General features: G+C 49.1%; 1 protein-coding gene and 1 long non-coding RNA gene across 7 annotated transcripts in view; one reads left to right on the plus strand and one right to left on the minus strand.

Annotated features, from left to right (window-relative positions):
- LOC133274051 (uncharacterized) overlaps window positions 1–1,657 on the plus strand; it is a 31,663-nt gene extending 30,006 nt beyond the window's left edge. For both annotated transcript variants that reach the window (XR_009745011.1, XR_009745012.1), the window contains one exon: window positions 1,571–1,657. This is a non-coding gene — a long non-coding RNA (uncharacterized LOC133274051). The remainder of the gene's footprint in view (window positions 1–1,570) is intronic.
- The window catches only part of WT1 (WT1 transcription factor), a 33,768-nt gene extending 8,762 nt beyond the window's left edge, over window positions 1–25,006 (minus strand). For 2 of the 5 annotated variants that reach the window (XM_061462797.1, XM_061462796.1), the window contains exons 1-6: window positions 24,213–25,001; window positions 20,299–20,421; window positions 20,034–20,136; window positions 14,469–14,546; window positions 5,496–5,598; window positions 4,021–4,171 (exon numbers count right to left, since the gene is read on the minus strand). In XM_061462797.1, the coding sequence (XP_061318781.1) occupies window positions 4,021–4,171; window positions 5,496–5,598; window positions 14,469–14,546; window positions 20,034–20,136; window positions 20,299–20,421; window positions 24,213–24,636 (982 nt within the window). In that variant the 5' untranslated portion in view covers window positions 24,637–25,001. Of the gene's footprint in view, window positions 1–4,020; window positions 4,172–5,495; window positions 5,599–14,468; window positions 14,547–20,033; window positions 20,137–20,298; window positions 20,422–20,612; window positions 21,280–24,212 lie in introns of those variants that run through there. The other 3 variants (XR_009745007.1, XR_009745006.1, XM_061462798.1) reach the window with 3 other exon arrangements.
- Window positions 25,007–26,747: the final 1,741 nt, after the last annotated feature.

A 26,747-nucleotide genomic window follows, 5' to 3' on the forward strand; every position in this document is an offset into this window, starting at 1 on the left:
GAAACTATTCCATAATGCTGTCACCTTCCTACAGGACCACATACAATTTCAAAACAAAACAGGACGTGAAGATGGAGCTTCCCCAGTCCTTCCACCTGCAACTCGCAGGCTTCCAGGATTACTTATATTTCATTATTGAGAGAGGGCACACAAAAGGCTAAACTCAGTGCATAATGAAGCAGTTGGGAGAGGACAAAGGGAATAGCAGTTCTTTAATATTTAGGGAAATATTTGGAAAAACTAAAGGTCAACAATGGCAAACAAGTATGAATCAGCCTTTGCAGGTATCATAATAAATGCTTCAAATAAAATAAACCTATTTGTTCAAAAATGGTTAAATCAGAGGAACCTGCACATTTTCTCTGGAGCAAACTCATTTGCCCAGACACATGGGAAAAGAGAAATTCCTACTGCTGTAGCAGCTGCACAAAATATTCACAATCATTGCATTTAATTACAGAGTGCTACAAGAGCAAAAGCCCGCTGCTAACAAGAAAGCATGAGGAGACCGGGCTGATTTTGAAACCAGAGGCTGCAAGCCTGAATGAGAATCTATACACCCTGCACCAATTTAAGCCCCTTTTCTTGTATACACACCTAAGCACATGAGTACAACCCTGTAATCACAACTTTACCTCAATAATATAATATATTTCTATTCAAAATAATTTGTTTCAGCAAACACAGATAAAATGTGTGTCTCTATTTAGTAGGGAGCCTTTATAGGTAACGTTTTCTGTCATTGTCACACCATAGGGCAGATGTGAGATGTCATTATTGTTTTGAAACTAATCTTGTTTACCATATCTGTACACAGAGGACATAGCTCTGTCTTTCAAAGGGGGTGTAATGATGAACTGCACTAATGACTGTAAAGCACTTAGCAGCACAGTGGCACGTGCCATAGTAAAATTATTTTTTTCAAAGCAAAGAAATCATTGTTAGATGATTAGGATAAAAGTCATGATTAGACTGCGTTACTTACACCCCCCAGAGCCCCAGAAAATCACCACCAAGACCTGAGTCCCTGACACACAAAAGACAACCTTCATCAGTTACAGATTCTCACACCTCACTGTTAGAAGTTCACACCCACAGTTGTGCATATTTAGGCTGAGGAATATCCATGGCAAGCAGGCAGAGGGTATTTTCTCTGCAAAAATGCTGTTTTCCATCAAGATAAATCCAGTTTTTCCAGTGTGTGGCACTGAACCCAAAGGATCTCTGGCAAGAATATTGTTTCCACTGTAAATGAAATTTATGGAGGTCTAGACATCAATTTGTTTCTGCAAAGAAGTTTCTGAAGTCTGCCACAGGCTGACAACTCAAATTATTTGCTGTACTGTTGAAAAATTAGATGTATTTTTGCATTTCCTTTCAGAGGCCTATCTACTGCAGCGAAATACACCAAGATAAGAAAAAAAGCTTTTTTGGCTGAACATGTTTCAATAAAGGCATTGTTAACAATGGATAAGCAGTCATGGAGGGTACAAAATGTCAACATATTTTCAACGAATGCAATGTTGAAACATTGGTAAAACTGATTACAGAATCCAACTTTGTGTTTCAGGGCCTTGCTTGATTTTGCAATACTGCAACTAGTGAAGAATAGACAATCGAGCTGGCCCTCTGCAAGTATCTGTTACAGTAAGGAAAAAAATCAAGAGCCAACATTGCCCTGCAAAGATACTATCTGCTGTATTGGATGTATGTAACAGCTTGTTTTCAGATCCTGTGGTCATAATTTTAAAAACTGCCCTACCACTACGCTAAGAAAGGTGCAAGAGCTTCAAGCCCACGAGTGCATCCTTAACCACAGTACGGGAGGGCTGTAGAGAGGTATACCAAACACAAACAAATTGTCCTCCATTTGAGCTGACATCTGACAGCTCTCCTGACTTCAGACTGGCTTGTCAGGATTCCTCCCCATCAAAACACTGAAGCATAAGAAGAAGAAACATCCTTTTTTTTATTAAGAGTATCAGGTGTTCTGACTGCCAACTACTACCCTAACTGTTATCAACAAGACAAGCACTCCTTAAAATTAGGACTAACAGACCACAGGAGGAGACAAGAAATAGAAATAATCATATTCTAAAATCTCTACAGGAGTTGGAAATTGATAAGTAAAATTTCCAGACCATAATCATATGAAATGTCTAGCAACCATTCAACAGCCTGAGGACAAAACCCTGCTAGGATGATGAAGAGGAAATCTTCTTTCTATTCCTAAATCTGAATGCATCAGCTAGGTGAGTTTCCAAGCAGCTCTCATACCAGCAGTGCACTATCACATGCTTTACTCTCTTTAGCTGCAACCAACTTCAAAAGCTTACATGGCCTTATTAATAGCAATGCTTGTATCAGCAAATACAAGGCTTGGAAATCAAGATGCCCTATTTGGTATGGAAAGTAGCTTGCAAAGGTTGTCAACACACCAAAATACAGTGGCAGAAAAATCTGGGCCCACCTGTACAGAAGAGATGTTTGAAGGAAAGAAAAGTTCTTCCCCTACCTTGTTCCACTTTAGCATAAGCCAAAGGAGGGGCATGTATGACCTCAAAGACAATGGGAGGAATCTCTCCAGGGGTGTCAGATGGCTGTAGTCCTAATCCCCTACTCCCTGTGTGTTTTGGGCCTTTCGTGACTCTGCGTGCCTAGATCATAATGTGGTGTAATTCTGCAAATCTTCAGTTAAGAAAAAAAAAATATCTAAGCTGAAGTCCTTGTGATACATCCAGGAATAACACTGCAAAAGCCAAGCAACTAAAGGGAATAAAATACAGGACCAGGACAAATAAATTATGACTGTTAAAATACAATTTAGGAATGAAAGAAATTGTGATTATGAGAAAAAAAAACAAAACTGTTTAGCCATACTCAAGAAAAATACTGCAGTTAATGGACCCCAAAAGATGAACACATTTTCTTGTTTCCAGTTTATTTACAGATAACAGAATAGCATTTCTGTAGATCTTCATCTCCAAAGATTAGACTCCAGTTACAATTTAAATTATCTTGAATTGCTCTTATCTGAGCAATGCTGAAGATGTCTATCTGAATATTTTGTGACTGGCCCATTCAGAGATTGAAAATCCTTTGTAATGCTCATTTCTCACCTGTAGAATTTTACACAATTAACTAATGTCACTACATGGTCTCCAAAAAGAAAAGTTATTATGAAACATCAGACAAGCTGCCAGGTCACACAGAATTAGTTGCTCTGCCCTCATCCATTTCACCCTTCTGACTTCCTATCAGGTTAATTGCAAGTGAACATCCATATTTACAGATTTTATCCACAGATTTCTAGCACAGAAAGAACTGTCTAAATGAAAATATGATAGGCAGTCCAAAAAATGTACAAGGAGCATATATAAAGTTTTATCATAATTCTACATTTCCAACAGAATCAATCTCCCAATAGGGAAAATAACTTTGTTTACTCTTCGGCAAGGTACATCAGAGCATTTGATTTTCACATTTTGAGGTGGAACATATATTGCCTGAGCTCAAAGAGAATTCAGATCTTAGCCTACAAATGACTGGCTTCAGGCTCTATTCTTCATGGAAAAATGCCGTTTGAGGAAACTCATTTGCCAATCCCTGCCTCTTACCCCCAGCCAGAAAAGACTTCCTCAGGAGGACAAGAGGCTGCTAATGTCTAGGTTCCTCTTGCAGAGGAAACTTCTGAATAGTTAACAACAGTTAAGATATGGAGCAAGCCTTGATGCTGCCAAATGGAGGGAACAGAGACAGGGACAATTCACAGCTCTGAATGGTGCCCTGTAACAGTAAGAGAGGGAGGGAGGTGATCTTCCTGCTGTCAGCACTGCTCTGCATTTTTACTCACTCGTTTCAGTCTTCTGCATCAAAAAGAGGGATTGCCCAGCTGACAGACTCTGTCTGCCCCTGACCTGGCAGATCATTTCTTGCACCTTATGCTATTTTAAAACCACCCTACCCACTCTGCTGTCCAGTGCTGTGACGTGATTTATACCATCCAATGCTGACACTCACCAGTGTGCTTTCTGCTGTGCATCTGTAAATGGGACAACTTAAAGTATCTCTTGTTGCAGCCAGGGTACGCACACATGAAGGGACGTTTTTCATTTGTCTCACTTGCTGATCGGACAATAGTCGGAGCTACTCCTGGCACCCGTCGGACATCCTACAATGACAGAGACTTGCTAATGTAACGTGCATGTTCTCAAGCTTTTACTAACATATTCAAAGACAAACAATCAGAGGCACTTCTCCAGGACAGAGATATTTAAATACACTGCAAACTGTAAAACTCTACTTTAACAAAGTACAACCTTACTATACCTTTAATCTGTTAAACTCTGTTTATTAAATTCTCACCAAATATTGGTGTGCAAGTTTAAGTAGGCCACGTTCTGACTTCACATATAACCACACAATTAATTCTGCAAGAACACTCGTAGGCATATAAAGCAGTTTCAGGCTTACAGTAGTGTAAGAGGTATGAGCATGAGCCAGGGTAGCATTATCCTCTTTATTTTAAATACTCACATGAAGTTTAAGGACAAGGAAATTAATGTATTATCTTAATTCAAACTGGTAAAAACAAAACAAGAAAGCCCATCTAGGTGGAGCTGGTGAGTAGCTCAGCCTTAATGCATTTTGACCACTGTCACAATGTTCCATCAAAGATGATCTCCTCCTTCTGGAACAATTAACTTCCTTAAAGAATGTCAACACCTTACTTTTACTCACTCCACAAAGCTGCCTCACGAGCCTATTTCTGAGAGCTTGCCACTGAATAATGACTTATTAAACTGTACAGAAAAGGAAAAGAAGATGCTATCTACAAACACTGGTGTATGTTGACAACAGAGAGCAATGCAGAAGAGACAGATACTTCTTAATGACTTTGCCATCAGTTTTAAGAACATATAGCTTCTACAGTGGTATTTATTGATTATGATTATATGACTTTCAGAAAAGGAGGAAATTAACTTCCTTGAATGGTAAGTTCTTCCCAAATATTCACTGATTACTTAGTCATTAGGAAACAACCACTTAGTATATTTTGTTTTAAGGAAATATATTTGCATTAGTAAAGCCTCAGAAATCCGTAAAAGATAAATGTTGCCTAACACTTTTTTCTATATAGTTATCAGACGTAGTCCATTGTAACCATGGAAGCTTCACACAACCACAGTGACTAGAGCTAGGAGGTAGAAATTGGGTCACATGTTTTGGAACATCCTGAGAGTCTGGTAAGGAATATTGCCCTACAGGCATACTTTAGAAGAAGAAATAAACAATTTTAAATGACTCTCAGAAAGAAATCTTACACTGTACTTCAATGGCTTCAGTGGAGTCAGGACACTATGTAAAGCATTTCTCGATAACACAGGGAAACCGCAAGCCAAGGATGGATTTATAAATACAAGTGAAATAGTACACAAACATTATAAACAAGCAGCAGTTTTACTTCCCGAGGAAGAATATCCTACTATACTCACTTGTATGCCTCTAAAAACTCCATGGGTATGTATTCTGTATTGGGCCCCACAGCTGTACAACATGGGAGCACTGTGGTTCTCATTTTCATATCCTGCCGTATGGCTGTAAATAAAGAGGGGAATAATGGGAAAATGAGATATTTTTCAGTACTCAGCTCCATGTGAGAGGTTTCATTTCTTAAGTCAGTAATAACACATGCAGAGTTTGCTTTCATAGCCTGGATATCCAAGTTCAAATGCAATTCACCAAAGGAAGCCTGTTCTACCTTCAGATAGCTCTGCTTCCACTGGCTCTATGCACTGACTCCATCCCTACACCTATTAGTATCCACTATGACAGCACAGTAAAAGAAAAAATTTAAAAATTGTCATGATTTGAACTCCGATGTATTTCCACGAAGATTTTAGGTAAGAGGGAAAAATCCACACAGCAGCATGACTGTGTAATGTGCACATGTACACATTATTTTTCAGTTAAATGTGGGGCTGCCTATTGCTAATATCTTTTGGAATGAGCAAAATGCCTCAAGTTTCACATTAAGTGCAGTGGATTTTTGTCAGCACCTCATGACTGAGATATTACCACATACTACCAAGAAAGTGATGACATTTATAAGAATAGCGGTCATGTACTCATAAACAGAGATTACAAATCAGTGTCCAAACTATTTATCCCACATATCAACTTGCAGGATACGTTACAAATTACCCCCTTATAAAAATACAATTAAAAAAACAAACCAGCCTCTGCCTACCAGGTATTTATATATCCTTCTAGGGGTAAATTTTCAAGATTGCTCATGCAGCATAATCACAATAGTTTAAAATGTCTGTAGCCCTTGTTGTGTTCTGGGGCTGTCACAACCATGTGTTCTATCTAGTTACATTCTTCAAAAACCTGTCTTCTCCTGCCCAGAATGTTAGCATCATTGCTGTGCTTCCTGTGTGCAACCTTCTTAATGTCAAAATTACGCAAATAAATTTGAGAGTTTAATTTTAAATGTGCATGTTACATTAGTGCGGACATTGACACGCGCATTAATATACATTGGCAGCGGTACGTGTTCATGTTTTATACTGCACTAGAAATCAGAAAGGCCAGAACAAAGCCCAGGGGCACACAGCTAGGGACAGAGATGGATACATAGGATGTTATCCCAGTCTTTGCCAAATGCTTGCAATAGCAATTTAGAAGGGTCCCTGAGGCCCAGGCTCTCATTTCACTGGTCCTTCCTTTCTCTTCACTCAAAGGTCATGTGCAGAGTAGAATTACAAGGAAGTCTTAAACCTCTTACATGATTTGCAGAGCAGTCAGAGGAACTGGAATGCAGGAGATGTCTAAATGGTTTGTGAACCTGACTAAGCAGGAGGGAGCAGAGCTTGTGAACAGCTCCCACTGCAGCCTGTAGGTTGCGTTCCTCAGTAGTTGTCCCCATAGTGGCTTGCAGGCTGCCATGTGGCAAATGACTTCCTTTACATCAATCCCTGTGCTGCTTAAAATACCAGTTTCAAACCCTGGCTTCAGCTGGCTATTCAAATCAAAGGCTACACCTTTTAGGAAGGTACTCTCTGATTATTTCAGTTTTAAGTAGCAAACAGGTGATCATACTGAATTAAGTTATAGGGCAGAAGCAGGAAATTCTCTCTCATGTAATAACAGATAAAGGAAGATGCCATTATCAGATTAAACTCCAGATATGTACCATGAATTTCATCATTAGTCACCCTAACAGCGTAACCTCTCATTCATGCCTGTACCAGCCACCCTACACATTACAACAAACAAGAGACACATAGCTAGATAAGAGGATTTCCCAGAGCAGAAACTTTGGAAGGAAGGTGTAGTAAAAACTGATGCCATAAAACACAGCCTAACTCTCCCTCCAGATTCACATGGTTTTTATCTTTCAGTGATAACTATTTCTGCAAAGACCAGTCAGTTCTGAAATAATCCGTCCCAGGAATAAGAAGCAGACAAAGACCCTGTCTGTGCCCTAAGGAATGGCTCTATGAATGGGAAGTATCCTCCAGATAAACTTCACCTCCCATTTTATTACACAGTTGGGAAGCCCTCCTCAGCATTCAGCCTTTTTCACATTTCCTCCCATTATTTCTAGTCATACTTCACTAAAACTGTACACACAACTGCAAAGCCTTGAAGAGTAAAACCTGTTTTCTGAGCCTTTTGACCCATCACATGCTAAGTGCTTAACGAGTCCCCTAGGAAAAACGCATCAATAATCAGTTCCCATGTTATGCTGAGCACATTTCCATCAACATTGGCTGGTACTCAGCATGCTCATACGGATGATGACAGCAAAATGGATCACATGAGATTTCTTGGATAAAATGCTATTTGTTCACTATGAAGCACTATGGAATAATCTGGCCTTCACCTGTAACAGAAATTACAGGTGAATCCTCTTTCCAGTCGGTGGAGAAACAGGAGTGCTGGAGTTTTCACCACTGCTCCCTTGAACTTCAACCTTCACTCTCCACCTGATAGTCACCTCACTGAAATACAATCTTTTTCTTCCAGCTTCTTTGCCCAATGCAGCCAGATGTCTGCCACAAACGCTGTTGCTCAGTTGGCTTATTGCATGTTGCTGCTAAAATTTATGCGCTAAAATAAAAGCATTGATAGAAAAATTGATTTATAAATCTCTTAACTACATTACTGAAATTCTGCATACAAGAGGTAATGATCAGATGCAATACCACATACATGAGCAATAGCAGTCACTGATGAATTTAACAGTACATTAACTAAATGAAAATCTTAAGCAGGTAGGAGATGCCTTAACTTTCATCTTTTCTATTCAAGGTATTCAATGTTTAACTAGGCAAAGAGATGATGCCTTATACACTTAGGCCACCAAATCTGTAATTATAATAATGAAAAATTACCCTGATAGGCTCTCAGGACTAGGTAACAGACTAGACCTCCACCAAAGCAGTGCAATGTGCCCACCCGACATCCACAAATAATACATGCATTATAAATGAAAAAGAACCATAGAATCACAGAATGTTTTGAGTTTGAAGGGACCCTAAAGATCATCTAGTCCAACCTCCAAGACAGCCAAGAAGATTACACTGTGCTGTTCGCATGAACACTGATAATCCAGGGTAGGTAAACACTGATACTTGGGGAGAGACAGGCTTCTGGGACCGGAACACATGAGCTCTCTCCCAGCAGGATGGGCTGCTCAGGCAACATCAGAGCAGTCTGGAGAACTGCCAGCAGAGCCCCTCACTGCCCTGCTGTGAGTGCACTCAGAGCATGGCTGAGAGCATGGCCAAAGCTCCTACACTGCACCTTCCCCTGCTTCAAGGGCTGAGCAGGCCCCAGGAGGAACTCAGCTAAAGCCAGGGGGAAAACACGGCTGAATTAAACAAAGGAGAAAAACAAAAAATCCCCAGTAAGGCCCAGAGTTATAGTTCGGAGAGACATTAAACCGATCCCGCCACAAGTCCTAAAAGGAGTAAAAACTAATCAAGGCCAGATGCAGCCAAACTGGCCTACCAGGATCTGACAGAAATCTTTGCTGGAACAAAGACTAAAGGACATAGCCTCACAGTCTAGTTCCACCTTTACTTGTAAGTACACAGCTCCCTTCGGCTTCAATGGGAAATGCACAAAGGCAGAACTGGACTATAAATACACAGAACTGGAGTTAGCTGGTGAAAAAAGGGCTCACTATATTTTGTTCTCTTGTTCTAGGCAGCCAGAAGCAGACCTGGAAACCTGGCCACAAACCCTGTCTCTAGATAACTGGGAAACAAAGACTGATACTTCTGCAACAGCACCCGCTAAGCAGGAGCAATGTGCTGCAGAGGGTTTAAAAGTGCTCACATTTACCATTAGCCCAGCAAATCCTTAACACTCGGAGAGCAGCTCTTTTAAAATGATTAATCTCAGAGTTGTACAGATCGTACAAAGATTAATAAAAATGAAGGTTTTACAGATGAGAATGTGTGATGGAAAACAGAACAGCTTTAGAGAGCTGTATCAATCTAAGTGGTTATAAAAAAACTCATAAAAGATGACATTCTAATCTGAATATTTTAAAAAACAATCAAGCTGCAATTTCTCTCTCACACCATTTTTACTTTGCTAAACTGAAACTGCCTGTCTAACATATAAAGCAGTTACAACTCAATCTGAAGAGTTAAGCTTTTTATTATTATTTCATAAACCAAAAAAGGGAAGCTTTAAGGTACACTGAGGAGAGTTAGAAAATTTCAAATGAAATGTGAATGCACATTGATTCATGAGATTCAGACTTGGAAGAGAAAAAAAAAAAAGCCAGAAAGCAAGATTACATAAACCAGGCACCACATTAAGCCTCAATTTAATTGTGTTTCAATGCAGGAACAGGAATTTTAGGGTTTAGAAACAGAGCCAAAAATGAGGCAAAGTGAGGGTGTGGGCTAGTCCGTTGATAACAGAACATAAAGGAAGAGAAGTAGAGTTAATTCCCTCTGCTAAAATATTTACCATCCTAGCACCCTGGGAAAAATATGTACGGAGACAGCAAAAAGATTCTGATTAGTTATAGAGAAGATCATGTTTCTGCCTGTTTTTTGTCTAATACTATTATGGAGGGTGGAGTAGAAAGCTGCATTTTTATCTGCACTTTCCAAGGCAAAGGAATATTAAAACATGTGATTTCACAGATTACAGCCCCTCTGCCATCTCCAATGAGAAAACCAGCTGGCTGAGGAAAGGAAAGCACTGCATCTTCAGGGGACCCTTGTCTCTCTGACTTCAATAGTCTTTGTTCGATTTGGTTTTTTTTTACCATTGACCTGAGTGGAATAAGGATTTCACCCAACACTTCCCTTCAAATGAGACCCTCAGCTATCAGTGGGAAAGGGGAAATTCAGTATTAGAGACAATAGGTTATTGTCCACTTCCAATTCATCTTGACTGCAGAACTGAACCCAAGTAGGAAGTTTTGAACCTCCAAATTTTACTAACAATACCAGCAAAGCTAAACAGAAAAAACTTTACAATTCACTCCTAGACAAAATAAGCATTCACTGTCTTGTTTTAGATACAGCCTTAATAGTGTTCGATACAAATCATGCCTAATCTTCTTTCCAAACAGCAACAAATATAAAGTTTCAAGGAATGTGACAACTATTTAACATCCAAGCAAACACAAAAGGGGGGGGGGGAACAAACAAAATTTGTCTGGCTAGATACTCAATCTCAAATGACTGTTTGACTGTGGGAAGTACGGATCAAACCTTTTTACTTGAGCAGCTAAAGAGACCACTAGGCAATATTTCTGCTAAGTCTTGCTGTTGGGTATGTGGCTGTGCTCCTTGTCTACCATGCCATATCATTTCCTTCTTGATCTAAGTTTTTTTCCATGTCACTTTTATAAAGAGCTCTTGACATATCAAGGAGGGTTTTATAGTCCCGAGGTCTACCTCGACAACACCACTATGAAGGGAAGCAGTGTTTTCCACACTGAACAAATAAGAAAGCAACACCAAAATATTAAGGACAGAAAGGCGTCCACCAGTGTGGGACATCCGTTTTGAGATGTCTGGGACCTGAGTTCTCAGGGTAATAAGCAAAGGATCCAGCGACTTTCCTGCCATAGTATAAATCTGATCTCAGCTGCTCCAAACAAAATACCACAGAATGAGGAAAAAACTTCAAACAGTCTGAGGAAATAAAATTCAGTCCTATGGTGATGTTCACTGCCATAACCACACCACTTTCTTTTCAGATCCTTAAAGCTGCCAGGTTGTGTGACAGCTCTGGCAGACAAGCCAGCTCTCCCTCATCTACCCCAAGTTCAGAAGATGGCAGAGAAGTCCCTGGACAAACAGGCACATAACCAACACCATAGCTCACACAGAACTCTTCTTTCCTCACGTGACTTACAAGTGTAACTTGAGCTCAGTCTTTGGCATTCAGAACCTAAGTGACAGTCTATAACACAGATTCAAGTCACTTGGACTACAGGATGGCAGTGGTGGGTTTTCTTCTCCAGGGACAACTCCTCACAGAGAGGAGCTCAGTTTGAGCCACCAGACCTCATGCTGGTTTGCCATCACATAGAAACCTCTAGAATTCATGGATGCAGCCTTTTCTATCTTCTTCCACATTTACACCTCTCTCTCCCTCCCCTGCCAGTCTATCACGTGGATGTACTCTGCCAGGAGACACCTCTAATCACCTTACATGTCTCTCTCCATCACTTAGCAGCGGCTGGACAGGCACTCTACTCCATACCTTTTACTGCCCACTTCTGTCATTCCAGCCATGCCTTCTGCGCTTTCTTATGCTTACACCTGCTGAAAGCACTCGAAGACTAAAACCAAGATGAAGAAACATTAAAACATCCCTAGATGTTTAAACATGAAAATATCCCTAGAGGGAAAAACAATCAGGATGAACAGTCTTCTAAAGCCTTAAAGCCATGGGCTAAAGAAGGCTCTGAGCAGATAAATTAATTCGATAGGTTAGGTGCCAGACTCTTGCTTCTGAACACACACAAACAGACTGTTCATAAGCTTGCAGCTCAGTGGGAATGACCTTCACAATACCTGAGAAGGACACAACTTTGGCCACCTGACAGTATTCCTTGCCAAATTCCAAACTTAGAATCTGGAGTGAGGAGATGAGGCAAACATTGGCAAGAATGTAAACAGCTAAAACCCAGAATGCTCCCAGATAAATTGCTAGATAACTCAAGTACAGAAGCCGCTAGCTAACTCTACCTGAAATGGATGGCAACAGATTCATTCCCGTATATTAAATTTATGCTGAAGAGGAACGCAGAAAGCAAGCTGCTGAGCTGGTCTGCTAACAAGTGTAAAGTGTATGACCCAGAAGTTTCATGTAATTGTAGAGTTCTCTAGCGATTTGCAGAACCTCCTGGTAATGTTTTCAACCTTCTTATGATGCACAAAAGTCTTAACAAGGCCAGGAAGAAGTGCTGGGGAGAACCCAAAGCAAGGAACTAAACAAGGACCATCATCGTTGGACACAATCTAGAAGCTCCGTATTTCAACAGAAAGATAGATTCCAAAATTCTTAAATTACAACTACAAGATTGAGGAAAGCATCTGAAATACTAAACGCCTGGGAATCACTTATGAACAGTTCATATATTTTAAAGATGTAAATCTTGGGAAGAATACCTTATGTTCATGGCAACTGAGATTGGAGGTACTGCGTGTTGTAACTCTCAGCCAGAAAAGACAGATAACTATTTTGGCTCATATTACTAGTGATGAGGCTATGTCTAGCACTGATTTTCCACAGATTCTACAATCTTGGCCTATACCAAAACTTTCAGCTTTGCTTTACCATAGATCATTCATCTTGATTTCTTCCCCCTCCCTTTTTATGCATCCTAGGTCACATACTTTACACTGCTAACAGTCTGACATCTGGACAAGTAAGAAGCCATTTATTTTGTTCAGTACTCCTTTAATATTTCTATTGTGTCTTTTTTTTTTTTTTCACTGAGTTCCCCAAAGAATAATGTCTTCCTTGCCTTAATAACTTGGACCTCAGTCAAGGTTGATATGTTTCTCCATTCTGCAGGACATTTTCTTCAGAAGAGACAAAACAGTGTCTAATATTGTAATGACTGATCTTTAAAGGGTACAGCTTAAAAAGGAAATCAAAAAAACTTTTGGAAAAAATAAAGTAGGAAATAAACTTTAAAAAGAGAGGATTGGCAACAAAGACACTGAACTGTACACAGCTGAAGGACTTGGGGATCTTCTCTGACCAGAGGGCTCCTTGAGAGAGCTCTGCAGGCTTAATTCTCCCATTCATTTAAATACAGACAGTTTAATATGCCACTATCTTCTCCCTCTAACCTTCAAGGAGCATTTGTGAATGAACTACAAGCAGACCCATAATATTTTTTCCTTTATCACACTACAGCATGGTACACCAACTCCATCTTGAAGCAGCATTCCATGTTTAAGGATAACTACATGAAAGCATAGGTCTGTACAGGCTTTTCTAGACCTCTCCTGTTGTACACTTGAGGCTGCACCACTTAGACACTGAGATCTCACAGCAAGTTGGTGATACCTGCCTTTGGTAGAGGGGCTCAAGGCCAATTACCTACTCGGAGCAGAGCAGGCAATCTTTGGCTTTACCTTGGCTAAGGACAAAAGGTGGCTTTTGCTCATGGTAGATGAAACAAGGTGAAGATTCGGTAGCGCACCAGACCAGCTCGGTCCTCTCTCGCGCTCCCCTAGCGCCAGGGTTACTGGAGGCACCGGGCACCGGCTGCCGAGCGAAGCGGCCCCAGCCCCGGCCCGAGAGCTCTTTGCCGCCCTGCTGACCCCTTCCCTGTCCTCCCCAGCACCACGCCGTGGCCTCAGCGCCGCGCCCGGGGCAGCGGTAGGCTGGGGCAGCCCGCAGCACGGTTCCCCCCGGCCCCGCTGCCGCCACCCCGGCGGGGCCCCGCGGCGCCTCGGGGCCTTTCCTGCCCGCCCAGAGGCAGGAAGCCCCGCGGGGGAGGCGGGCCGGAGCCTCTTCCCGGCAGGTGGGAGGGCGACAATGGCCTGGAGGAAGGAAGCCGGGAGGCGGCAGGGCCGGGACACAGGACGCAGGGCCTGGCGAAGGGAGGGAAAGGGAAGAGGGATGGTAGGAACAGGCGACAACTCGACGAGGAGAGCACGGAGGGGCCTCTGCTGTCCCATCGGGGACCGGCCCTGCCCCAGTGGAGCCCCGTGGCAGAGCAAAACAGCTCGCTCGTACCTATGGCTTCACTTCGTAACCCTGGACCAGGCAGCACCCCAACGCCCCACTTCCCGTTTCTGAAAACCGCAGTCACTCGGGCCAGGGGGTGCGCCTCTGCCGGGACTGTCCGTAGCTCTTCATGCTAGTGATCGGATCCAGGTTGTGAAATAAAAGATGGAGTTAGCTCAGCAACACAGCTATGCGAGGGCAAGAGATTAAAAAGGAATAGAACACCTTACCCCTTCAGCGTGGATCCCAAGTTCATTTGATTCCATGTCATGCACTCAAGCTGCGAGGTCATTTGGTACAAATTGTCACTGTTGCGAAAGTACAGAAAATTAGAACTAACGTCACATCGGTCAAATAAAAACCAATTTGCCAAGACAGCAACATTTTGTTATTGGTTTTCAGTATATAATAGCAGAAAGTTAATATATTTTATATAATTCATTTTATCGATGTATTGTGAATTTAAAAATAAAATAAAAGGAAACAGAGAAGAAAAGAATGGCTGCGGCTAGAGAAGCCTCTTTGGATCAGCAATCCTGTTGATTTGGAAATAGATGGGAGTGGGGACATACAAATTTTCCTTGCAGAAAAGCCGTACCGGTTATTGACATATTGAAATGGATGAAACGACTACGGGCGGCCCGGCTGGCTCGCGGCGTTGGTTATCTTTTCGAAAGGGGCAGCTCCGTTAGCGGGTGTAACCGGGAGGGCGAGGGACCACGCGGCTAATGGAGCGGAACAGCTATCGTGACTCCTGATGGATGTTGCTACACAGAGGGGCTTGACAAGCCGGAGAAAAATGGAGTGGCTGGGCGATAAGCGGAGCTCGCCGCTGGAGAGGGCGCGTTCCAAACGCGGGCAGCAGGAGCCCAGCGGAGCCCCCGTTGCCGAGCAGGGGCCGTGGCCGCTGTTCGGGGGGCCCAGCTCCGCGCCCTGCCCGCGGCGGACTCTGGGAGCGCTCCCGGAACGGCGGCCCGCGGCCCATGCAGGTCTCCCCATAGGTTGATTAATGACATCTCCGCTCGCTGGCCTTACGCGGCGAATTTCTGTCACTCTGGTAGTAGAGAAAGATATTTCTTTCCCCTTATTTTTTTTTTCTTCATGGCAGGTAGAAGCGACCTAAAAAAGTCAGATTCCAGTGGGAAGCTTTTGCATATAAAAACAAATTAAGTGACTTCAATCTCGAAGTATGCACAATATCATTTGTCAGTATCACTGGACGCTATTATTCATCCGTGTGTCTGAAGTGCTATTATGCTACTACAATGTCCCGCATATCAGCCCAGGAATTGTTCAACTCTCCTGCAGTTTCCCCATTCGCAATAGCAACCCGTGCTGGTCTGTGCCAACCACGTTTTGCAATTCCACAAATTCTTCCTGTAATGCTGCTGTAATTAATTCCTCCAGGACCCTGATTTTTATTAGAAGTGCCCGCCCGATGCATTTACAGCAGGAGATTTCCCTTTAACTTTCTTTCGCTTGACAGTCCATTTATAAGAGCCTCCTCCACAATATCCACTTTTCCCCCTCCTTTGCTTTTTCATAAAGCAATACACTTATTCATCTTGTCACGACCTCGCAGCCACTGTATTGCATTGCCGCCTTCGGGTGACGGCGTCCGAACCGAACCGAACCGCACCGCACAGCTCCGAAACCAGCGCCTGTCCAGTGGCGAGGGGAAGCCGCTGCTCACCCCGCCCCGTCTAACGCACGCTCTGCCCGGTTTGCCCCTGGGTCTACAGCTCCGATGGCAGCTCAGCGGCGGAGCCTGGGCTGGCTGCAGCCTTTGGAGGCGCCCGGGGCGGCCGAACCCTGCTCTGTCGCACTCGGTCCCTCCGGCTCGGGTGGCCTCAGGAAAGACCCGCAGCCCTCGGCCCTCCCCGGCCGCCCGCGGCAGTTGCGGTGAGGCAGCAGTCGGAGGAGCTAGTGCCGGCGCAGTAAGCTGCCGGTTCAGACCCCACGCCAGCCTCGCTTAGAGCCCCCCTGGCGCCAGGGCCGGGCGAGGCGCTCTTCAGGCTGGGGAGAAGGAGAGGTTTGACCTGTGGCCCTGCGGGATGCGCTGGGCCCTTTCGGCACGCCCCGGGTGGGATGTGCCCTGGCACTTGGGTGTCCCCAGAGGGGCATCCCCATACCCCTCACCCGGGTGCAGAGGGGACCGGTGCCAGCTCTGCTGCCCGCAGTGGCCAAGGGGAGAGATCTGTTTTCTGTGGAGATGCTGAGCACACGGCCCTCCGAGGTTTACACCTCACAAAACCTGGATAGCCCAAGCAGTAGCTGTAAACCATGCCCGGGGCCATCGGGGCTAAACATCTCACATCTATCACGGGACAGAAAGCAGGACATCCCTGTCTCCATTTACGCCTCGACATGCTTTGTTATTGACAGTACCGTGAGATCATCTCACGGAATTAACTGCTCCTCTCGAAATCTCGTCTTCGGACGAAGTTTGAATGATGAGAAGGAAAGCGGTGTCCCCAGGGATCCGCCTGCCCCAATTCCAATCTGAATCCTTGGCCCTCCAAACGGCCACAGAGAAGACACTAAAAATAACATTTTCATTACAGAGATCCTTTTAAAGAGAAACGAGAGGAAGGGGGGGGGGGGGGGGCATTTCTACAACGGGGATTAATGTAAATTGGAGTGGAATAAAAGGAAGTCAACGCTGAGCAAAAAGGGAACTCAAAAGGAAACCAGTAGTAGATCATATAGAGTTTGTTTTGGCCTGCATTGCAGTATTACCGAGTTCTTGACCTCTGCACAGAAAGAGCTATAATCTGTACCGAGACTCCTCCACTTCTAAAGTCTTTGTGCGACTCACAGTAAATTTTCAACATCGAGCATGTTTACTACATTAAACAGCGCGAGGTAGAAAAGTTCACATCACCGTTTTAATAGTCCCACAAACGCTAGTCATCTAATGCACACTTGCAATCTGCGCGGGTTTGTCATCCGTATCCAGCTATCAACCAACGCCGCAGCGCTCCTTGGCAGAGGAGCGGACTGCATTATAAACCGAGAGCAAGTAGTTGCCGAGACGAGAGATTTCGGAGACACTTTTCCTTCCTAGTAAAAGAATTACGATCATTTAACCGTCTTTCAAGCTGCTCCCTTCCCGAGCGCTTTTGCCTGGATATGGGGGAAAGTAAAAGCTCTCCAGCCCTAGGTTACCGCCTGCTACCCCGGCCCAAGGACCCTGCCGCTCACCCACGTTACTCCCTGGCGGGGAAGCAGGCAGGCTTCGCGGCGGTCCCTTGCAGCGGTGGGGCGACGAGGAGGGGGAAGAAAGAACATCACGAGGAGATGGGTCCCTCCCTCGTCTCCTCGGGTTGGCTCATCAGGGAGACGGGGATATGGGAGGAATGGCCCTGCGGGAGCCGGCGAACTCCAAGCCTCTGCCACAATGGGGTGGATAGGGATCTCAAAGGACTCCCGTGAGCTACCCGAGGAGGCTGGTACAGGGTGAACACCGCCTGTTGCATCCCGCCGCGGAAAGAGGCAGCACCTCTGGTTCCAAACACCTCCGGTTCCCGAGCTCGCCACACTGCTAAAAGCGAGCGGGGACGGCTGCCGTCCTTAGCCGGTGAAAGGAGGGACAGGGGCGTCACGCCGGGAGTTAGCACCATCCCCTGCGCACCCCGCGCAGCAGTGCCGTCCGCATCCCTATCCCATTCATCCCTGCCGGCCTCGCCGTTCAGACGCGGCCACCGAGCCATCCACTGTCGAAGCAGAGCTGGCAAACGGCCTGAACGGCGAAAAGCGAGGGAAAACTTCAGAGAATGGGTACGGAATAAGTACAGTCTTTTAAAAAATAATAACGGTTTGGCCAAATCAATATATGTGTATTAACACAGGAGGTCGGTTTTCAGGCCGCTGGAGAAGTGGCTAAGGAGTCGCGTCCGTTTCTGCACCTTAACTGCTAGTCTCCTTTCTCGATATCACTTCCTAGGAAGTGCACTTGTAGTAGGAACACCGTTTTTCAAGATGCTTCTGAATGTATGCGGAAGGGGATAAGGGAGTCACCCTGTGCTCGGGCTTCAGTGCTGAAGCTCTGTGTAACGGGAGCTGCCCTCCACACGGTGCAGGTGTGAGATTTAAGGGCTTAAACCCTTATCCTACCGAAGGAAGTAGCAAACCACCAAGGGAGGGGAGCAGACCAAGGCCAAGGTCGGGCAGAAACCGTTCCGGTATCGCCGCTCTGCCCGTTCGTGCTGGGATGCAGGAGCCCTAGGCGGGAGGCGGCGGCCCGGGGGCGATGCTTTTCCCCCCCTCTGACGCCACCGACGGACATACACACGGAGGAGGGAGCTCTCGGCACAAGCAGCGCTTTTCTATCGGAATCACACGTGCCGGAACGGGGCCCGCACAGCTGAAAGTACAAACGCCGCAGGGGACAGCGCCCGAGGTGCCGCGGCAGCCGGGAGCCCCGACACGGGAGCTGGGCAAGGGCCGAAGGGGCGGGGGAGCGGCCAGCCCAAGCGCCCCTGCAAACCTTATTTATAGATTTCCCCGAGCAATCTCTGCCGTTCCAGCGCAGGAGCTCCCCCGGCCAATTATTCGGCAAGCTAATCTCTCTGGATAGGCTTCTTTCCTTCCTTCATTACCTCATTCCCTCCTTCCCTTGACGTCAGCTCAAGTTCATTAGCAAAGTGGCTTCTGGAAGTGACAATTTTGTTGTCCCACATCCAGTGTTGATTAATCAGAGATGATATAACCGGCCTACAAGAGGAGCCGCTCGCCGCTTCCTTCACGGAGGCACATTGTTTTGTATGCGAGGGTCACTTAGCAACGCCGAGCTACGGGACTGGCTCCAAGTTCACAAAAAGTTGAAGAATAATTTTTGGGGAACTTCTTTGGTCACTAAACACATTGTAAAACTGCGAGAGACACTCGCAGCCCCCATGCCAGACCGAAGAGAACGGGAAGCCATGCTTCAAGGGACCCGTCTACTGGCCGGGAGCGCTAGCGCCTGCAGCAAGGCTCCAAGCGCACCTTTCTCCCCGCAGGGAAACCCGACGGGTTTATTGTCCCGTTTTCAATAAATAACCTCCCTGCAGGTCATTCCCCGTGGAGCTGGGAGCCATCGGAAGAGCTCTTGCTCTGCAAGCCGAAGCCCCTGGACGCGGCTGCTTTTTAATTGCCTGTACCACTCTCTGTCCATCGCTGCTGCTCACCAGCGAGCGCTCTCACATCTTCCCGGCCTGGAGGAAGAGCGGCTGGGAGAATCCCAGGGTGGAGTGGGTGAAGGAGCAGGGATCCCGTGGCCTGAGCGGGCTATCCCCACTGTGCAGCGTAAGCCAAGGGCAGTTGCAGAGCCCCCGTCTGGCCCGGGCAGTGAGAGATGCCCTGGAGCAGCGTTGGGGCTACCCCGGGCGTTTCCCCCCGGCGCGGATGAAGAGAGAACACAGGCGGGGCAGCCCGGCTCCCGCTTTCCGAAGGCAGTCAGTACCTGCCGCCGGAGCGAGGATCCCCGAACCGGTAGCCTAGTGCCCGACCCCCGGGGGGCTTGATGTAGTGCCCACGCCGAGAGGCCACGGACCCCGGCAAACCCTGGCCCGGGGTGGGTAGGAGGCCCCGTAAAGCTCTGAGACATGATGTGGCTCAGGGTGGGAGGCGCAGTGTCCTTTTTTGTTTTGTGGGGATTTGTTTTGGGTCGGTGTTTGTTTTTAACGCGTGAATCTTTGTTTCTTTTGAGAAAGGAAACCCCAGATCTGTTTCATTGACGGAAGGAGAAAGCTGTTGGGACGGCACGCAGGGAGGAGACCACGACTCGCGCAGGAGAAGGCAAGGCAAGGTACCTGTTGTAAGGGGTCCGGAGGAGCAAGGCTTGGCTGCCAGTGCAGCTGTCGGTGGGGGTGTGACAGCCGTACACAGGAGCAGGCACCGAGTACTGCTGTTCCCCTGCGGAGAGAGCGGCACAGAGTCAACCCCGCGCTACGGAGGGGGCTGCAGGGCTCCGTCCCCCGGGCCTGGGCAGCTCTAGCTCCGCGACAGCACTGCAGTGAGACAGCGGCATGACCCCGGATTGCCCTGCGGGCCGGGCCACCGCGGGGCTGACATTACCTAGCGAAGGCTGCTGGCTGATGGGGTCCTCGTGTTTGAAGGAGTGGTTTGTAAACTGGGCGGCGTGGTGCGACGGCGTGTGGCCATAGCTGGGGGTCCCGTCAAACGCCACGGTGCTGTAACCTGCCGAGGGAGCGAGCATTGAGGGGTTAGGACGTGCCTTGGGTTCGCTCGGCTGACAGTCCCCCCCTCCTCCCGCCAAGCCTCCTCGGGCGGGCGTCGAGAGAGACGCTCATCTCCCCCGGTGCTGCTGCCCGCCCACCATGAGAAAAACGACAACGAGTGTCCCTCCGTTCATCTCCCAGCACCTGAACTTTGCAAGGCTGCGGACCGGGCCGAGCCGCAGCGGTGGAAGCCCGGTGGGATCACCATGGACCCCGATGGAACCCCCGCGCGGTGGAGAGTGGCGCGCCGGGAAGCCCTCTCCGACGGGCGGAAAGTCGGAAGTCTCGTCCGTGTTTAAAGAGAACAGATTGGCTTCGGTAATAAAAAGGATGTTTTCATTAATTGATGCTCATATTAAAGAGGAAGGTTCCCATCTGCTCAGTGTACTCCTCTGCCGTTTCCAATTTAGAAGTTACCCTTTAATCTTCTTTTTTTTTTTAAGGCCGCTTTCTGAAGAGTCTGCAATAAGGCGGAATGTTACATGCAAAAATAAAACTCCTTCTTTCAGCGAAAATTACTCTCCCAAATAATAAACAGCTTGTTTTGTTTCCTACACCGAGCAGATTTAGATGGAAAGCACCCACCTCTGCTGACCCCGGGCCAACACCAAACCGTAAATCAGGTGTTTGGACACCAGCTCTCATTAATGACTTGGAGCTGGCTAAACAACTCAGCTAAAAAAGTAATTACAAAGTAATATTATCTCGGAGGCTTCTCGGCTCATCAGCGTTTACCCCGAGAGCCGAGCTCCTCTCAGAGTCATTCTTCCAAAACAACAAACCAAAAATTCCTGCCCGGGCTGGGAAAAGAAACCAAACGCAGCCCTGCTCGTCCCCCCGAACCCCACTTATCCAGCCGGGGCACACCCTCCCTGCCCGTCGGGATGTGGCGTGTGGCCGGGAAGGATTTTGTCAGTCCACTCCTGGGCTGTTTTCAGTCTCCCCTCTCAGCTCCCTTGGGTCCCGGGTGCTGGGGTCTGCATCGCAACCGCCGATCTATGGATATATATCACGGGGGGGGAAGAGGAGAGGCAAAAAAGCGGTGCAACTGTTGCTTCTCGATTTCATTCTCTTTGCAGACAGCCTGGATCTAGCGACATTACAGAACTTCATTAACCTTGCGAGGGAGCAACGACAGGGGCAACGAGGGGTGGGGGATGAGGGAATGAGGGAGGAAGAAATAATCCTTTGAAACATTCCCCTTCGCGAGGAATGTAAGCCGGCGCTGAGGCTGCGGGGCTGGGGTAGATGTGGGGCTGTCTTGTCCCACATCCCCTCGCCCCAGGAGCCCAGCTCTGCCTCGCTGCGGCAGCGATGACAGACCGGTACCTCAAGGGCTCCCATCCCACAGCTGCTTCTCGCTCCTTATCTCCTCCCTTAGCCCTCAGAGTAGAGCCTCAACCCTCAACTCCCTTTTCGCCGTTTTCCTGATTCTTTTTTAACTTTCAGCAAGCACTAACACTTTCCACGTTACTTCTGGCCCGGCGCAGACTTTCGGTGACCTTCAAAACTCAGCTCGGAGCAGAACGAGGTTTTGGCCGCGTTTTCCGGTGTTGCCTGACCCAAAGCTTCAGGAATGTGATAAGAAAGTAGAGTTCTGAACCGAGCTGCCGATAGTGAGGTCTCTTTAATTAGGGCGTTATCAGAGACAGTCCTGATTAAGATGTGCTGAAAATAATTGAAAGTTGTACATCTGGCGGAGAACTGGAGGCGTCCATTTGTTGGAGGAGCCCAGCTGGATGAAAGAGACAGGCGAACGAGGAGAGGAAAACTGGGCAGAGGTTTCAAAGCTTTGGTTCCCTAACCCCCACACCACTCCAGACTTGGCAGAAGTGTTACCGCAGAGCCAAGGTAGCATCTTTCCCACGGTCGGAGCAACCGGCTTAAAAGAAACAACCCAGGAGTTCAGCCTTGAGGAGATCCAAAGGAAGAACACTTTATCCATACGCACACACATAAAAAAGGAAATCAAACGCTCTTTGCCGAATTCCTCCTTGCCGAAGGAGTTCGCTGCGTGTTGCCGCCGAACATAACTATGGCTAAGCAGCGGCGCTGTTCATGCGGGGAGCAGCCCCGAACTTAGCGAAGCCCCCAGGCCCGGCGAATCACGGGAGGAGCGGGACTCCACTCTCGCAGGGTCTCGATCCAACCGACCGGGCCCGGGAGGTGCAAAGAAGTGTACGGCCACTGGGCCCCGGCTCCCGGGCACGCAAAGGGGTCTGTGTGCGGGACCTTGAGCCGCAGACCGAGCGCCTCCCGCAGAGAGCTGGGGACCAAGTAAATCGGAGCACCGGCTCAGTGGCGCGTTAAAGGCTCTGTTTCTCTCTGGGGTGGTTAAACTCAGGCTACAGGATGGGGCGGGGTGGCAGGTATTTTTTCCCTCTCCTACCCGCGCACACACACCCAGGGCCGAGCTATTCCATTACCCTCCTCTGCACCTTCCCGTAGCTATTTCTGCCCAGCCATTAAAATCCTCTGCGATATCTAAAATCCTTTCATATGTCAAAGATTTCCCCGGCAGAGCTCCCTGATCCACCGCGCTCTGTGTTGGCGCGATCACAGGACGCTCCCGAGCGGATCTCAGAGCCCCGCAGGGTACGCAGAGGCTCCGGCGCCCCGCCGCCAACCCGGCGAGGCCGACTCTGTCGTGGAGTGCCAGGGCTGCTGCTCATCTCCTCAGCCGGTCTCGGCGGCAAGACCCCGGAGCCCCGCTCTGCGGTTCCTCACATTAACTGTGAGCCAGGCGCCGGGCGGCCAGCGGGGCCTGGAAACGAAGGCAGCGGAGCGGTGGCACAGGGATGCACTGCCCGAAGGAGGCCCGTATTCGGCCGTGCAGCTGAACAAACACTTCCCCACGGTCGCCGTTACCTCTCCGCACTGCAAACGTCGCCCCGGGCCGCCTCGCCGGCCTCGGCTGACACACAGCCTAGGCCTCCGCTCCGGCCCTTCGCCGTGCTTCCCTCCGCCTGCAGGCGCGAAGGCCCGACCCCCCTCGGTCAGACGACCCTGGGGCAGCTGAAGGAGAGGGAAACAGACCCAAAAGGCCCCGGCCAAGCTCTCCGCAAGCTGTCCCCCTTTCCTTCCTCCTCCTCCTCCCCTTGCACCCGCAGATATTTGTACTGCAGCCACGGGAAGAAAAACGACTAGACGGTGATCCCGGGGCCACAGTCAGGGAATGACCCATCCATCGCCCTGCCCTGCAGCCCACGGGAATTTCTCAGCCGCTGCGAGCGACAGCGCAGTCGATTTCGGCCACGGGGATGATGAAGATAAATCACGGCCTGGGGCATTCAGTGCATAATTCTCTAAAGGACTTGAAAGCACTAACGTGAGGACAGCGGTTTTCGGATTCGGGATGGGGTTTGGAGGTACACCCTCTTCCCACCCCCGCATAGACTTGCTGAGGGAATTGTCTTGGGGCACCAGCCTCACATCCACTCCAGCACCGGTGCCATCCCCAGCCCGAACAACCAGGCGAGAGGCTGCTCCGACCCGGGGAAGGCCCGGGGGGTCCAGCCTGCCTGGCAGAGCAGCGGGCTGCGGGCGAGCAAGTCGTGGCTTCTACAGCCCCCTCGGAGTGAAGTGGCTACCGCCCAGGGAAGGAAAGGACGCACGGAAGGGCTGTCTCGCTTAACCCTGCTCGGCCCCTGCGGAGAAAGGCTGAGCTCGGTGCTTACATTCAGCGCTGCCCGGCCCGGCCAAGCGGGGTCTCCGAGGGCTGCCCCCCGAGCCCGGCAGCTCTGCCCTTACCCTGGTTGCGGATCGCTTGCTGGCTCTCCAGGCAGTTGGGCAGGTAGGGAGCGTTGGGGAACATCCTCGCCTGGCCGGAGGGCGGCTGGCTGGGCGGCGGGGCGCCGAAGGGCCCATAGCGGCAAGCCCCGGCCGTGCCCGTGAACTGACCGGAAAAGTGGACGGTGAAGGCGCTCAAGTATTGCTCCTCGTGCGGGTCCGACCCGTTCCAGCTCGGCTCTTGCTTGATGAAGGAATGCGCCCCCAGCGAGCCGTAGGAGGCCCCCGGGGGGAAGTCCAGGACGGGAGCCCACTGCGCCGCGCTGCTCACCGGCATGGTGCAGTTGCTGTTGCCCGGCAGAGAGGGCACGGAGGGCAGCAGCGCGTTGAGGTCGCGGACATCGGAGCTCATCTGCTCGCAGACCTTCTGCCTGCCGCCAGGCATCCAGTCTGTCCCCGGGCCGTACTTGTTCCAGGACACCTGGCCTCTGCCCGCCAAGCCGGAGGCCGGCTCCGGCTGCAGGCACCAGGCTGGCGAGCTCAGCCCTTTGGGAGAGGTTTGATCCGGCACGGAGCTCCCCGGGTCCAGCCCGGCGGGAGCTGGCAACAGCGACAGGGAAAGGTTGTTCTCCAGGATCGCCTCCGGGGCTGCACCCGCTCCCAGCGCAGGGCCGGGCAGGGCCGTGTGTGCGTGTGCCTGTGCGTCCGCGTGTCTGCCTGCCTGCGCGTGTGTCCGTCTGTCTGTGCAAGGGGGGCACAGCCTCCTCGCACGCCTAACTTCGGATGCTTGCCCGTCCTCAACTTTGCAAAGCTCAAATAGAGGCGCTTGCAGGGGAGGAGGAGTCAGCCACGCCGATCCTCCATTCACACAACCTCCGCCAAGGGGCTGCCCACAGCCAGCTCTGCTGAACCCAGCCGGACAGACACGTGGGGGAGGAGAAAGGGGGACAAGGAGAGCCGGGGATGGAGGGGGAGAGGTTACTGTGGGAGAATATATCTTCCTACACATCACTCCCACCCTTCTGGTGCGAGTGCCACTAAATCTCACCCTAACGTCCCTTCTCTTTAGAAGAGACCGTTAGCGGGATCCAGGTGGCCAGTAAGTACGTGTGGATGACTTCCCCACCAGGTCCGGCCGTGTCTGTCGGGACTCCCGAGGGTGGCCGTGTCGCAAGCCCCGGGACCGGGCGGATAAGCCTCCGCCCTTGCAATAGGTGGGGAAAGTGATCCGGGCCGGAGCGGGCGGACCCGTCCCTGCAAGGGGAAAGTGTCTTTCCGATCGCTCACCAGGCGCTCGCCTCAGGGGGCTCCGAGCCAGCCGCGCCGAGGTAGCAAGAGCTCTGTCGGCGAGGACAGGAGTGGGCGCCCTTTGCAAGAGCCCGGGGCCGGCGTGGGCCTGGTCCCAGGTCCGTCCCTCCAACCTGCCCTTGTGTGAAGGGGAAGGAAGAGGTTAGGCAGGCGGGGGAGGATCGCAGTGCTGTAAGTAACCTGCTTTTGGTAGATTCACCTGGCCCTTCTCCTGGGCAGCCCTGGACTCTCTCTTCCCTCCCCAGCCTCCTAGACAGCAGCTCCTCAGCGTGCAGCCCGTCGGCGGCAGAGACCCGATGGCGCCTTATCCGTTACCCCCGGACGGTCCTTCCAGGCTACTCGACGGGTTTAGGGTCGGCACCAGCAGAGAGGGATGCCGAGATTTCGGCGGCGCGGGAGTCCTCCCAAATCGGCAGGAAGCCCCGGGGCGGGCGGCAGAGACCCGCGGGACATGGCGGTACCTGCCGCAGCCAGGTGAGACGCGGGGCACAGGCGAGTCCGCTGCCGCGCCAAACGTGAGAAGAGGAATCCTGCCGTCTTCCTTCAGAACTGCTAATTAATAATCACCGGAGGGGTGGGGGAGGAAGCGGTGTTGCTCCTACGAGCACGCGTGGCGCAGCTCCCGCGGGCAGTGTGCTCGCAGGGTACGCGTGGGAGCACCGCCCCGGCCCCTGCGCATCTGCACCGGCCACTACCAAAACCGAAAACGCCCGCAGCTCATAGCCGCATCCTCCCCAGCAGCGTCTCCCTCCTTTCGCAGCGTTTCTTTTTGATAGAAGAAACGCCACAAACACCTGCCGCTGAAAAGACCGAACCCGTTGTCTTCTCGGCGACAAATTACACTTCGGTATTTTCTTCCCCCCGCTCCGTTAAAGGTTACCTCATGCATCGCCAATCTTGAAACAACATTTTAGAATTCAGAGGGTTCTACGACAAAAGAGATTAAAATCAGCATTATTAGATTAGCCAAGTATTCCATTTTCTCTTTAAACTTTCACCAAAACTGTCAGGTTTTGTTATTATGAAATTACGTTAATTTTTACAAACTAGAGAATTCCCTTTTCAAATCTTTTAATGCGTGAATCTATTTATTGGTGGAATCTACGTGTAACGTAATAGCGAAAGACTTATCTTTGCCGGTATTGAAGATCGTCTAAGTTTACAGGATCCGCCGCTTCCCACGAGTACACCCGAATCTAAACCACCCTCGGCCGGCACCTGGGATACTACCGGCCCCGGGCCCTGCTC

The sequence above is a fragment of the Pezoporus flaviventris genome, unplaced genomic scaffold, assembly GCF_033815535.1.
Source record: "Pezoporus flaviventris isolate CSIRO_AGI_PZ_B2104156 unplaced genomic scaffold, CSIRO_AGI_Pfla_v1 ptg000036l, whole genome shotgun sequence".
Taxonomy (NCBI): domain Eukaryota; kingdom Metazoa; phylum Chordata; class Aves; order Psittaciformes; family Psittacidae; genus Pezoporus; species Pezoporus flaviventris.